Raw genomic sequence first — 14,517 nt, 5'->3', positions numbered from 1 at the left:
GTTCATTGTTAGACTGAAAACTGTATCTTCTTTAAAATACAAAAGCCTTAACGGCTATTTTCACCAGTCTGAGCACAATAAAGTTTGACTACAATCCAAAATATACTATCCCTCATGTGAAGGTGTGACAATGTTGCTAATACTGACAATATAGAAATCATTACTTCAATGTATGAAACATGGCTAACAACTAAAAGTAACCTCTAGAATATTTCTCTTTACAATATAATCTACCCTCATGAAGCATTCTTTATTTCATGATAAGAACTGTGGGTCAGCCATGGCCAGTGTTGCTAAATGGTTAGAGCACCAGCCCACACACCCAAAGATCATGGGTTCAATTCCCAGTAAAGGGCATGTACTGCAGTTGCAGTGTCGATCCCCAGCCCCGGTCGAGGCACGCATGGGAGGCAACTAATTGATGTGTCTCTGTCACATTGATGTTTCTTCCTCTCTCCCTCTCGGTCTCCTTTGCCCTCTATCCCTCCCTTCCACTCTCACTAAAAAATAATGGAAAAAATATCTTCGGGTGAAGATTAAAAAAAGAAAAGCACTATGGGTCATAAGAAACACGGAATTATTTTAGCATGAAAGAGTAAAATTCCAAATGATGAAGTTGTTAGGGAAGAAAACAATCTCTGTTATTAATTACTGAAGAATATAATTGCTATTATACAGAAAAATCTGTTATTTGTGGACTAAAGAATACAACATAAAAGGCTCCATCAAATCAAAATGGAGACTCCTAAAAGAGAAAACACAGTGTTGATCATGTCTAAGACCTCTGCCAAAGTAATATTGGTAACTATTTTCTATTTCTAAGGCTGCTATTTACTTTTTATGTCTCATCTAATTATTGTTCTTGCACTGACAGAGATGGTAACAATATGCTGAATGCAGCTTTGAATGAGATGCCAGGAAAACAATGCACTAAATATTAACAGCTTTTAAATGCTAAAAATGGCCAAAATTAATTGATTTTATAGTTCTGAAGCCATTTCTTGAAAGATAAAATCTATTTTAACTGCTCAGATTTATTCTTGTATATGTTTGTTTAAAGGACATATTTTTAAATTTTTCCTACAACTCAGAAGAAATAAAGATTTTTACTATTTGTGCTTCAGAAAAACACAACTTTAGCCCACCTCATCTAATTAATACTCTAAGGAATAGGTAGAATTTGAGATGAATTTTAAAGAAATGCTTCATTTCCATTTAAAGTTAATATTACTTGCATTTCCTATATAGCATTTCACAATCCTTTCACTATTTACCTTCACATTTTCAATTAAAGAGAATATACCTCTCTCTGATTATGTGGACAAAAGAGCCATGCATATTTTTAAAAACTTTTATTAAAGTATAATTGGCATACAATATTATATTAGTTTCAAAGAGTGATTCAACGCTTATAATACCTTATACATTATTCACCATAAGCTATTACAATATTTTGACTATATTCTCTGTGCTGTATATCAATAAATAAATGGATAAAAAAAAGAGCCATGCATAACTTTTAATGAATAAAAATAAAATATGAGTAAATAAATATAAACTTCTATGGGCTCATACCAAGTCAAACAAACAGATGTGCCTTCACAGGAACATGAACCAATTTGAATTCTGTGACCTATAAGAAAGTGCTGGCCGAAACTGGTTTGGCTCAGTGGATGGAGCGTTGGCCTGTGGACTGAGGGGTCCCGGGTTCGATTCCGGAAAAGGGCATGTGCCTTGGTTGCAGGTATGTCCCCAGTGGGAGATGTGCAGGAGGCAGCTGATCGATGTTTCTCTCTCATCGATGTTTCTAGCTCTCTATCTCTCCCCCTTCCTCTCTGTAAAAAATCAATAAAATATATTTTTTAAAAAAAAGTGCTGCCAACAACCAGGTAACTGTGGTAAAAGGGAGCAACAATGGACTTGCAAACAGAAGACCTGGGTTAAAGTCCCAATTCTTCCACTTTGTCACATCAGTGATGTTACTTGGAGCCTTTTTAAACATTGGTTTCCTCATAGACAATATGGGATATTAAATACATACCTCATGAGGATGGCATTAAAATTATGAATGAGAAGGTACGTGTTAAAAAGCTCAATAAACTGTAAAATGGCAAGGTATCATTATTATTTCTCTACATTAATTATATATGGCATATCTTTCTAGACATTTTCAAAGATGCTCTAAGCTATCCTCAGAGAATGAATAAAAAAGCAAGAAAACCAATTTACCCACTTAAATAGTAATATCACTTTCCTACAATTAATTTTCTGACTAGATTACCAGTATGTTAATAATTATAAAAAATTTTAAACCTAATTTGAAATAATTAGAGGTTGAGAATAATTACTTCTTAGTAAAAGAGACAGGTGATAAAAACAGTACTTAAGAGAAACACTAATTATTCAATATCAAATACTAAAGACCATAAAAACTCCCCAAATTAGACAATCATATTTTTTCAGGTAACAGAATAAGACAATAACTGAAAACTAAAATTCCATCCAAAAGAAAGAGAAAGAAAAAAAAAGAAAACTGAAAAGATTCAGCTCTTTAAAAGATTCCACTTGCTAACTACAGTATTTCAACAACGGAGCACTCACTTTAGGTACTTACAGCATGCTCAAGTACTGCATGTGCTATTTCATGGCCCAGAATGAAGGCAAGTTGGTGCACATTAGCCACAGCATTGAAAAGCCCAGTGAAGACAAACACATGTCCATTCTGCACCATAAAGAAAATAATATAAGCAATTAGAACACCTTTAAAAAAACAAGAAAGTTGAATTTAACAATTAAAAATTAGGCTTGAGAACATTTACTTACCGGAAGCACAAAGGCATTTATATCTGGGGAATCAACCACATGAATGATCCACTTGATCTCGGAGATCCCTGGGATATCTTTATTGCATTCAATTAAATGATAAAACACTTCTTTAATGTTCAGGTACTGGGCATCTTTCTCAGTTAGCATATCATTTTTAAATTCTTCCATGTACTGAAAGATTAGAAAGAAAATTTGTCTTTAAGAGTTTTAGCTTGACAAAATATTTATAGTGCTTCATGAGAGTTATATGGTTACTTATTGTCTAACATTTTAATTTTTAATTATGTAAATATTCGCATATATTAAACACTCAAATTTCTCAAATTTGAATTTTCTTGCAAAGGCAATGTGGTTTCTCACAAATTGAATAAATTCTAGTAACTAAAATTTTTCTCATAAATTAGTTCAAATAAAATCTTCACTCATCTTTTCTATGAGCCTATCCCAGTCGTCAGCAAACTGTGGCTCGCGAGCCACATGCGGCTCTTTGACCCCTTGAGTATGGCTCTTCCACAAAATACCACATGCGGGCGTGCATGTACAGTGCGATTGAAACTTCGTGACCCATGCACAGAAGTCGGTATTTTGTGGAAGAGCCACACTCAAGGGGCCAAAGAGCCGCATGTGGCTCCCGAGCCGCAGTTTACCAACCATTGGCCTATCCTATATAATAAAGAGCTAATATGCAAATGAGTCACACCATCACTGCTCAGACACTCAGCACTGGGGAGAGAGGAATGGGGAGCCAGGCTGCGGCCCAGGAGAGGGACAAGCCACCCGCCCCGTGGTCCCGGGCGCCAGCAGCTGCCCCTGCACCCCAGTAGAGGGGCAAGCCATCTGCCCCGTGGTCCCGGGCACCAGCGGCTGGGGCTATGGCCCGGGAGAGGGACAAAACACCCACCCCACGATCCTGGGCGCCAATGGCTGCACCTGCACCTGCAGCCTGGGAGAGGGACAAGCCACCCACCCCGCAGTCCCAGGTGCCAGCACCTGCAGCTGTGGCAGCCAAGACGAAGCCGCCTGCCCATGGTCCCCTGCAGCTGTGGCTGACCCGGGTGAAGCCAGCCCGGGGCCTGGGTACTTGTGGTCGGCCAGAGGGAGGGAAGCCCAGGTCCCGGGTGCCTGCGACCAGCCAGAGGAGGGAATCCTGGGTCCTGAGTGCGGGGCGACACAGAGGCAATTAGGGGCGATCAGGCCAGCAGGGGAGCAGTTAGGGGCAAACAGGCAGGCAGGCAGAGGCGGTTAGGGGCGATCAGGCAGGCAGGCGAGTGGTTAGGAGCCAGTGGTCCCGGACTGCGAGAGGCTGTTGGACATCCCCCAAGGGGTCCTGGATTGGAGAGGGTGCAGGCCGGGCTGAGGGGACCCCCCCCCAGCCCCCGCTTATGCACGAATTTCGTGCACTGGGCCTCTAGTAAGTAAATAAAATGCTTACGTATTATTTCTATTAAGTATTTTAGAAAACAAAATATTGCCTAGAGAACATAAAGATTTCATAAAAGAAAGGAAAATACAAAAGAAAATTATTTTCAGAACCTCCTGAATATAAAAACACCTTATACTTAATAAGAAAGTTAAGCCTCTACAAAAAAAAAAATCCCACATTTCATTAATTTTAAGTGTTTTATTCACACAGATTGAAAAGAAATTACTAAAATTTTTAGAACTACTGGGCATATCATTTTCTCTATATTATGCTGAGTGGTTAGGTATGAAAAAAACAGACACTGATAGGGTTCAAGCGAAGGTTTTAATACAGAACTACCCAAGGTGAAGCAGGCCAAAACGACCCCCACTGAACTCCCAGAATTAAAGGGCCCCAAGCAAGTCTACTTTATTTATCCTGTTTGGAGACATTTTGAAAGCCAAGATTCAAAGATTATAATGAGAAATCTGACCTGTAATTCCTTCAAGCAATAGTTAGGGAGATGAAACAAGATGAAGACTGACAAAAAAAACCTGGGTCCCTTGACTCAACCCCTCACTGGGAACCCAAAGCCTTTACATCAGAGTGGGTAAAAGGGTCAGGAATAGAGAAGTTTCTGGACTCCTTGACATGGAGCCCCACAAACGGGGGTACCAAAATCCATTGGTGAAGCCCTGATGTGAGCTACCATCAGACTGAGAGAACATAAAGGTTTTTCTCCCAATGGAAGGGCTGATGGGATTATGAAAGCTGGAATGCTTAAACAGGCTTATGCAAATAACTTGTCTCCTTTACCTGAATGTTTGATGGGAAAAGATATTCTGTCTGCGTGGGGAATGCTTACCCTACCAAGTGTTGTAAACCCAAAACTGTTAATAAAATCAGAGTGGAGGCTAAAAAGAAAAGGAACCACGAATAAGGAAAAACTACTGCAATTACAGTACTTAGTAACAGCCCTCTAAGAACATGTGTTTGAATTTTCGTACCAAGGAGGTATTAAATTTGTAGATTAAAAAATAAGAAATAAAGAAGAAAATATATGTATGTACATGTGTATCATTTTTTAAAGCTTCTTGGTAATGTGAATGGTAGAAGCTGGCCCATGTCAGTATTTCCCAAACACTTTCCTCAAATTTGCCTCTGACTGGATTATATTCTAAGAAACATCTCAAATCTCTGTATAAATTCTACTAGGAAGGATGTTCCAGTGAAAAAAACATAGTTATTTCTCTTTTTAATGATACCTTTCCACTGGCAAACTCGGAAACTCAGTTGGAACAAAAGAGATAAAGTTCTAACCCTGACAGAGCTATCCAGGGGGGCTGTGAGACGTGAACACGGATTGAGCACACATGATGTACTGCTATGCACTGGCGACAGAAAGATGATCTGCCCTTCAGAGCTCACTAGTAGTGCAAAATGGTTAGCCACCTGAGTTATACTCCCTAAGTAGCCACGGCTTCGAAATTCCAACTTTAGTTTGCGTTCAAAAAAGATCATAAATTGTCAAAACTGTTATTACAAAAGAAATCAAAAACCTTTTATTCTACTTTACTTTCAAGGTACAAAAAATCAAGACGATAGACCTAAATAGATACTAGGCACTGCTTTGTGCAATGTACTAGAGAAAATCATAAACAAAACAGATAGGGTCTCTGCCCCCATGGAGCTTACTCTAAGGAAGACAAATCAGCAAGTAAATAATCGTGTCAATAATTATGTTACCCATGTGATAAGTGCTTTCAAGGAAAAGTATCATATGCAAAGAAAAAATAAAGTAGGAGAAATAACCCCAAGCACTGGGCACAACTGCAAAGGCGCTGATTCCTAAGTCAGTCGATATGAAGGAGACCGACCCCCTTGAGCCCACTGTAGCCCCTGCCTAACCCAGTTTGGATAATGAAGGAAAGCTCTCCAGAGAAAGTGGCATTTAAGCTGACCTGTGATAAAAAGGACTTAGCTGGGTGAATGGGAGGAAAGCAAGATAGTCAGTAGGAATACTAAATATGAAAGGTCTGAGCCTTTGCTGGGGGTCAGGGGCGAGGGGGGGGGAGGGTAAGATGCTAATTTCCTATCAAAGTCTACAATAAATATTTGAGAACCTTTCCTGCTTTCAGTATTATATTAAGCAATTAATTAAAAACAATCCTTACTACTTACTGCTTCATATTCCAGTTCTGCTAAAAGACTGAAATGCTCTTTCCCCAACAGCAGTAGCTTGGTCCTTCCTGTGATTGGACTCACTTCCAGGTGAGTGAAATAAAACACTACGAAGAGAAATCCAAAAGTACTCAACCCCAGCAGTAACTTCCATTTGTTCTCCCTTACACTTTCTTTAAAGTGTTCCTTCTTGTTGGGAGGAAGTGCGTGCCACCATTTCCTTATGCCCCTAGATGGAAAAGAAAAAGTCAAGGTTCTGATAATAGTATCAGCACATATCACCAAAACTAAATGCTTATTGCTAGAATTTTGTCATCAAATACTTGAATTTATGATATTTCTCGGTATAAATGTTTTTTTTTAAATTTATAAAATTCTTAGCTAAATGAAAAAACTATATAGAGCAATAGTTAAAAAGTCTAATGTTCATTTTAACTTTCTTCAGTTATTTTAAAAGTAAACGTTAAATGAGGGGGTTTATTACTACAACTACCACTAGTTAACACTGACTGACTGCTGACCACATATAATGTGCTCTTCTAATCATCATACAGATGTCATCTCATTCAACCTTCATAAGAACCATTACAGGAGAGAAAATGGAGACAGAGGGAAGTTAAGCAATTTGTCCTAGGTCGTAGAGGTGATAAGAGGAAAACCAAACAATGAAGCAATGTGATTCCAGAGTCTGAGCCCTTGACCACGTCATAGGGAATGGACTGCCCACATAAACATCTCTACCTTGAACCACCATTCTCCCCACTGCTCATCAGACCCCCAGCATAAGCTGCCAGTGCTCCAGCACTGATTTGAGAGGTAAGTATTGCTCAGTAGCAGAAACTCCATCCCCTAGAACAGTGGTTCTCAACCTTCTGGCCCTTTAAATACAGTTCCTCATGTTGTGGTGACCCCCAACCATAAAATTATTTTCGTTGCTACTTCATAACTGTAATGTTGCTACTGTTATGAATCGTAATGTAAATATCTGATATGCAGGATGGTCTTAGGCGACCCCTGTGAAAGGGTCGTTCGACCGCCAAAAGGGTCGCGACCCACAGGTTGAGAACCGCTGTCCTAGAACATGACAAAGGACAGGTAATAAGAGCACAAGCAAAGAAAAGAAGGAAATCGGAGATTTTATAGGTAACACCTGAGGAGCTCCCATTTCTACCCAGCAACAACACTCCCTGCTGCTTATCAGAGCCCAGAGACATTCTGACAACAAGCAATGTTTCCAAGACGGGTACAAAAATGTTTTCCTTGCGAGTTCATCTGCAAAAGCACAACAAAAATTTAAAACATACACATCATTCTCTTGACAAAAAATTATTTTATAAAATAACTTCTTTAAATTATCTTAATTTTGTTGTCACGCCGAAAATGCCTCTAAAATTTAGTCTAAAGTTTCAACCTGAAAAGATTAAACCAACCTATGAAGTATACTGATTTCCTATTTAAAACTTTACATGACTTGTCATTATTTGTTTAAATTTAACATATTCTAAAAGAAAATTTACAGTCATAACCACAACAATAAAAACGTTAAAATAAATAATTTAAAAGGATGGAAGGATTCTTTCCTCCAGCAAACGCAACTCGGGGTCTCCTGAACTCCTCTTCAACTAGGCCTTTACTTTCAGACACTGCATGGCCCAATATTAGCCAGAATCCCCCATCCTCCATATCTGATCACCCCTGAATCTAACTGGGAGCTGCATCCTCCACCAGCCCCAGGAGATACCAGATCACCCTCACCTGCCTTCAGCAAGAATCCTGTTAGGTCTGTTCAGGCAGAATCTCCCCTTACTCCCAATGTTGCCTCTAATTTTCCATCCGCCGACCCCTGCCCCCTGCTCCTCAGCTAGAAATGAATTCCTATTTGGCCATGCTGTATTCAGAATTGGCTCTGGTTCTACACCAAGGCCTCCTTTCCCCTACTACAATACTCCAGAATAAAATCTGTTTTTACTGCTTTAACTATGGCCGAGTTCTGGTTTTCTTCGACAGTGGTTAAACTGAGAGCTAATCTAGCTGTCTATTTTCCGCATGCTGATGCCAAATCATAAAGAACACAATAAATTACAGGGTACAAGTTCTCAATTTTGATAAAAACAAAATTGGGCTGGTATGAAAGTAAGAAGGCTAGAAGGAAGTTCACTGTTATTAAACATAAGAAAGCTTTATGGAGATAATGCTTAACTTTACCATTCTTCAATCTTCATGGAACCAAATAAGAGAAAACAGGCTTATGGGGAGAGCAAATTAAATCAAATATAAAGTACTGCCATTTAGCTGTAGAAATATTAATTATTATAAAGGGCTACCAAGAGAAAATAATAAAGATTTGTTAAAAATAGAATAGAAAAAAATAAGTAAATATTAATGGTTTAAGAATTAACTTGGCTAGGAGTGAGCCCATTCTTTGTTCTGTTCTTTTTTTAAAAAAATATTAACTCCTTCACTTTATTTTTTTAATTTTCTTAAGAGAACTTTAAATTTTATTTTTCACTTACAGTTTACATTCAATATTATCTTGTATTAGTTTTAGGTGTAACAGCTCATTCTTTTTTAAAAATACATTTTTATTGATTTTAGAGAGGGAGAGGGAGAGAAGAGAGAAACATCAATGAAGAGAATCATTGACCAGTTGCCTCCTGCACGCCCACTACTGGGGATGGAGCCTGCAACACAGCACATGCCCTGACAGGGAATCAAACTGTGATCTCCTGGTACATAGGTGCCACTCAACCACTGAGCCAATCCGGCTAGGCAAGCTCATTCTTAAATAAGCAAAATTCTTCAGTTTCGTGATCCACTGCCTCAAATTCCATACACTAAAAATGGGATGTTTGTAAAGCACCGTTCTTCTCCATGAGTTATAATCAACATTTCTGATTCTTTTTGCAGTCACATATACAAGGTCAATCTTTTAAAAAGTGTCTATATGAGATATGTAAGAATAACTTTTAAAAGATAATATGCAGTAAATTATTTCAAGATTACTAAGTCCTACATAACAAAACTGAATCTTAACTTTGAGCTAACTATGGGAGGGAAATCTAATGAATTTTCCTTCAAAGTGTAGTTTTACCAATATCCTTTAATACAAAAGTTTATTTTTTTTTAAAGCATTTTACCTGCCAACAATGATTGCAAGTAGTTTCTGCACTGGTTTAAGAATTATCCACAAGAGAGGGATGGGAGCAGCTTGCCACCGTGGAGAAGTGTGGAAACTCCTGATGTCTCTTATGGGAAAGCAGTTTAGAGGATGCAATACTGAAAGAGCGGGACCTACTGCAACTTCTTCTATCAGTTTCTGTCTTGGAAAAGAGTCACGCCATGCTGTACACTTATTGTCCTTGCTTTTAAGACTCGAGAGGTATCCTGCCCTTTTGTTATTAAAAGTTCTATAGAAATGTGAGTTTCCAGGCAGAGAAGTCACCCTATTACACCGATTTACTCCCAGTTTGCATTCAATATTATTTACTATGTGGTTAACTCGTACTTGATGACAGTCCAGTGAGGTTATAGCTGTTGTGTTACATTTTCTCCAGTTGGTCCGTAAATTAAATCGGAAGGAAACACAGTTTCTAGTAGCAGACTGCAATCCATAGAGGAAGCTCATCTTTCTTTTGCTTGATTATCTAGAACCCAAAAAAAACACTATAAATATCTCTGGAAAATATGTATTTACCAAACTGGAAACATAACACATTAGGAAATAGGTGTCAGTCCTTCCTTTAACACATCTCACACTAATTACCTGGGCTTTCTCACCCCTACAGCAGTGCCTTTGAGCAATACAAACCAAAGAGGCTTCGCTTACTTTTTTTCTTATTCTTCAACATGTACTTTCAAAACTTTTCTTCTTTCCGTTTTTTATTTTTACTTGGAGGAAGTCTATTTTTCTTTTTAATCCTCACCAAGGACATGTTATTGAGAGACAAACATCAATCAGTTGCCTTCCCCTATACACCCCAACCGGGGATGGAACCCACCACCTAGGAATGTGCCCTGACTGGAAATCGAACCCGCAACCTTTCAGTGTATGGGATGACACTCCAACCAACTGAGCCACATCGGCCTGGGCAGACACCTATTTTTATTTTAATGCTAAATTATTTGGGGGATAAGAAATGGATTACATAAAAACAGTAGTTAAGTTTTATCAATTGACAGTAATGGGGTGGGGAGGGGGTGGGAGAAGCAGGTAATGCTTATAAGCCTAACTTGTAAGATGTTGTTGTTGTTTTTTAAATACAAATTTACTCCTTTCAGGAAAACACTGGCACTTCTGACTGGGGTAAAGGTGGCATGAGACCAGACGTACCCTCCCACCTAAAACAACTAAAGATACAGACAGAATAAATAAACAATGGTTTGAACACCCTGGACATTAGGCAGTGAAGGTGAATATCAACAGAGCCATACTGATGTAAATAGATTCATGCCCATCTAAAGGAGATCCAACAAGAACAATGGAATTTGGGCTTTGTGTTGCCAAATGTTCCAATATTCTCAAGGAAAGCCAGAAATCAGACTCTATGTGAAAGTTATGAATTTAAAAATGTTGGCAACCAACTTAAAAAAAAAAAAATTAACCACCTTGACGGAACAAACATAGCCAGACCCCATTCAGTGTTTGATCTCTGAATCAGTTCTACACTCATTCATTAAATAGTTCATTAGGAGTACACTATATGCCATACCATATGCCATTCTAAATGCTAGGAATAGCACAGGAAACATAACAGCCAAAAAAAATCTCTACCCAATTTGCAAAAATGGTAATGCTACACTACGTTAGCATATGCAAATATAAGTAAATCTAAAGGAATATACACCAAACTATTCATAGTGGTTATTTTGGGTGGCAGGATGGTGGCTGTAAGGGATTTAATATTTCCATCATATATACTTCAATGCTGTTTAAATTTTTACAGCGTCTATTATTACTTCTGTAAGCCTCCAAACCAATAAAGGCAACTGTTTTTGTAATTCCCATTGGTTTCCACTGGCTTCAATAAACTCCTCCAAAAGGGTAGACCAGACCTCCCACTATTTCTCCAGGCACCTTCCCCTCCTCTCCTTCACAGGCTCCTGAGCTCCAGACCCACTGATGTACTTACACTTCTCAGAAAAGAAAAGCTATCCTCTCTTTGACAACACACATCTATTTACACTACTCAGCTCTGCCCATGGCCAAGCAAACCCCTGCTCATCTCGCAGGGCTTTTGCGAAAAAGTCCTCTACTGACACAGAACGTGTAAGATTATACGAATCTAAGTTTTAAAAAAAATTACCATTTACATCACTGACAATCAAGTGTCACCCAGAACAGCAATAGTACCTGATAGTTCATAATCCTTGGTTTATCCTTAAGAAAGGGGAAAGGATGGGAGCAAAGGCTATACATTTTCAAAGAGCCCCTCACTAGACGACACAGAGCAGAAGAGAAAAATCAGGGCTGACACATCCACTACAAAGAACTGAAGGAGGTCAACAAACATCGCTGGCAGACATCTAGGATTACGAAATTAATGATGTGAGAAAATTAAACAATTTGGATTGTTAGCCTCTAAGAACATTTCAGACCCTTAATTCTTTAAGTACCATCTCAGAAGGAGCAAGTGCAGCACTCACTGGCACTCACAGCTGACGCCTGGAAGACAGTTTTAACAACTCCGCTGAAAATGACTCTTTCTCCTCTGGTTTCTATGGAAACAGCTGTCAGATTGGCAAAAATAGGGCATGTACTTTAAAATAATCATTCAAGCAAAGTACACACAGGATGGAAGGCTTAAAAAATAAACTGGAAGGCAACAGACTCGGTTTTTAAGCTTCCAAATGTCAGACTGCACCCTTCCCTCCGCGCGGCCGAGAACGCGGATGTGCACCCCAATCCTCGCGGCCGAGAATGCGGATATGCACTCCAACCCTCATAGGGAGGGCTGGGCACTGGTCAGCGCCACTGTGGCTGACCGGGCCCTGAACTCCAAATGCGGTCTTGCCATTTCCGGGACTAAAATCTCAGAGGCCCGCGTGGCTTAACAACAATTTCGCTCCACTTTACACAAGCGAGTGACGTTACTTAAATAGGTTGTTTCTTTTTAAAGTGATTGTTGTAGACAAGCTTATGTAGAAGTTTGCACAGGAATTTTCCTATTTCTCATTGGCAGGTTCAAGCAGGAAAACTTTTATTTCTCTAGGAGTGAGGAGTAAAAGAGAGGGCGTGACTCCCAGGCGCCTCCAACGGCGGGAAGCGGAGTCCCCAGGGGGCACAGGATGCAGGGGGAGGCACAGGATGGGGTGGTGAGAAACAGGAACCGCAGACCAGCAGGAAAGCCTGGGGGCGGGGGGGGGGGGGGGGAGCGGGTGTCTTCCCGGAAAGCACGGCCGCCTGACAATTGCAACTCCTGTGGTCCCGGGCAGCACCCTGGGTCCTTGCATTTCACACCACGAGGAGGGGGAAGAATGGCGCTGTCTTCCCACCTAAACCTTTTCTACTCACCCCTCTCTCCGCATTCCCGCTCCGGCGCCCCTCCGTTCCTCCCCGCCTGCACCCCAGTCCTCGCCACCCCAACCCCGCCGGGTCCCCAGGGACCCCCGATCCTCACCCCAGTGCTCCTGGAACTCCCCACCCCTGGGCCTGGCCAACTCAGAAAGGCAGGGCAAAGGCGTCCCCACGCGGACAGACGCCAGCAGTGGCGAAAGCGGCACGGCTCCGCCCACCGCACCCGGCGCAAGCGCACTCCCCGCCCAGAAGCCCCGCCCCTCGCTCCTGCCCTCCCCTGGGCCGGCGAGCCTTTTGCTCCGCCCACTCCGGGCAGTCTGCTACCCGGCCCCGAGTGGTCCTCCCAGCGGGTCCGCGGACCCTGCGCCGACTGTGCAGGCTGTGGCGCTCTGCCGCCACCGCGTGGCCAGAAGAGGGACGTGTCAGTGGGCTGGGCTGCTTGCCTGGGAACAGCTTCAGTTCGGGTGTCTTGGAACCTGACTCAGCTGAGCCGGGTGATATAAAGAATGACCCAGGCAAGGTTGCGCCCACTGTGGATTTGTAGGCGGTGCTGGCCAAGAGGAAAAAGACTCGGCTTCCAAAAGACTAAGGTTTCCTGGTCCTGAAGTTGCAGAGAGAAGTCTCTGGAACATGAGAACTCTACTTTCACATGACTTCTGGAGAGGCACATGTTAAGAAAGATGAAGGAGCCCTAGCTGGTTTGGCTCAGTGGATAGAGTGTTGGCCTGCGGACTGAAGGGTCCTGGGTTTGATTCCAGTCAAGGGCACAGGCTGGATCCCCCGTCGGGGCGTGCAGGAGGCAGCCGGTCAATGATTCTCTCTCATCATTGATGTTTCTGTCTCTCTCTTCCCCCTCCTTTCCTCTCTGAAATCAATAAAAATATTTTTTTAAAAAAACCTAATATTATCATAGTTTTTTTTTAAAAAAGAAAAAAAAAGAAAGATGAAGTATAATCTGAAGCATCTGGAAGTTAGTTGAAAAACAGCAGGCTAAAAACAATGTGTATAGTTCACTTCATTCCACCAAAAGATATTTATGGAGCACCACGTGCATTTGGTTCTGGGGAAACAGCAGTGAACACGATTTTCACAGAGCTTATGTCACCTTGAGGACAGATAGATGATAAGCAAGTAAACAAGTAAATAAAGAAAATATGAGCTAGTTATGGGATTTCATATTAGTTGTACTTAATTCTTTGCACAATGAAAACATCTTAAAGGATGTAAACACTATGAACAATTTTAGGTGTCACTTTCAAAAGGTTTAGAAGTAATTTTTTCTTTTATCTTGCTTCTGTGTTTTATAATTTGCCCTTTACTTTGAAGGAACTATCCTGGCAGACCCCTGACCACTAGTTCCCTGACAACGGAAGTGCCAGGTCCCTGAATCTTCATGATTTAATATCTCCCACCCTCTGAAGTCCATGTGTCTTACCAAGGTTTCCTGTGTACTAGACCCCTCTTGCTAATCCTGCACAATTAGCATGGTGGTAACCAATGGGTGTGATGTTCCGTAGGATGTCCAGGTGGTCCAGGTCCTTGAGGACTGTATTAGACAGATCACAGAGCTGGCACAATGGCTGTGTACTAACTA

General features: G+C 40.8%; 1 protein-coding gene across 6 annotated transcripts in view; it reads right to left on the bottom strand.

Moving 5' to 3' along the window:
• Positions 1 to 13,150, bottom strand: part of OMA1 (OMA1 zinc metallopeptidase) — a 68,829-nt gene extending 55,679 nt beyond the window's left edge. For 2 of the 6 annotated variants that reach the window (XM_059689398.1, XM_059689401.1), the window contains exons 1-6: positions 13,027 to 13,126; positions 12,053 to 12,136; positions 9,547 to 10,053; positions 6,410 to 6,638; positions 2,824 to 2,997; positions 2,615 to 2,722 (exon numbers count right to left, since the gene is read on the bottom strand). In XM_059689398.1, the coding sequence (XP_059545381.1) occupies positions 2,615 to 2,722; positions 2,824 to 2,997; positions 6,410 to 6,638; positions 9,547 to 10,034 (999 nt within the window). In that variant the 5' untranslated portion in view covers positions 10,035 to 10,053; positions 12,053 to 12,136; positions 13,027 to 13,126. Of the gene's footprint in view, positions 1 to 2,614; positions 2,723 to 2,823; positions 2,998 to 6,409; positions 6,639 to 9,546; positions 10,054 to 11,712; positions 11,787 to 12,052; positions 12,137 to 13,026 lie in introns of all 6 variants that reach the window. The other 4 variants (XM_059689400.1, XM_059689399.1, XM_059689403.1 and 1 more) reach the window with 4 other exon arrangements.
• Between the last annotated feature and the right edge of the window lie 1,367 nt (positions 13,151 to 14,517).

This window comes from Myotis daubentonii, chromosome 3 (assembly GCF_963259705.1).
Source record: "Myotis daubentonii chromosome 3, mMyoDau2.1, whole genome shotgun sequence".
In the NCBI taxonomy this organism is placed as follows: domain Eukaryota; kingdom Metazoa; phylum Chordata; class Mammalia; order Chiroptera; family Vespertilionidae; genus Myotis; species Myotis daubentonii.
This window is presented reverse-complemented; position numbering and strand designations above follow the sequence as displayed.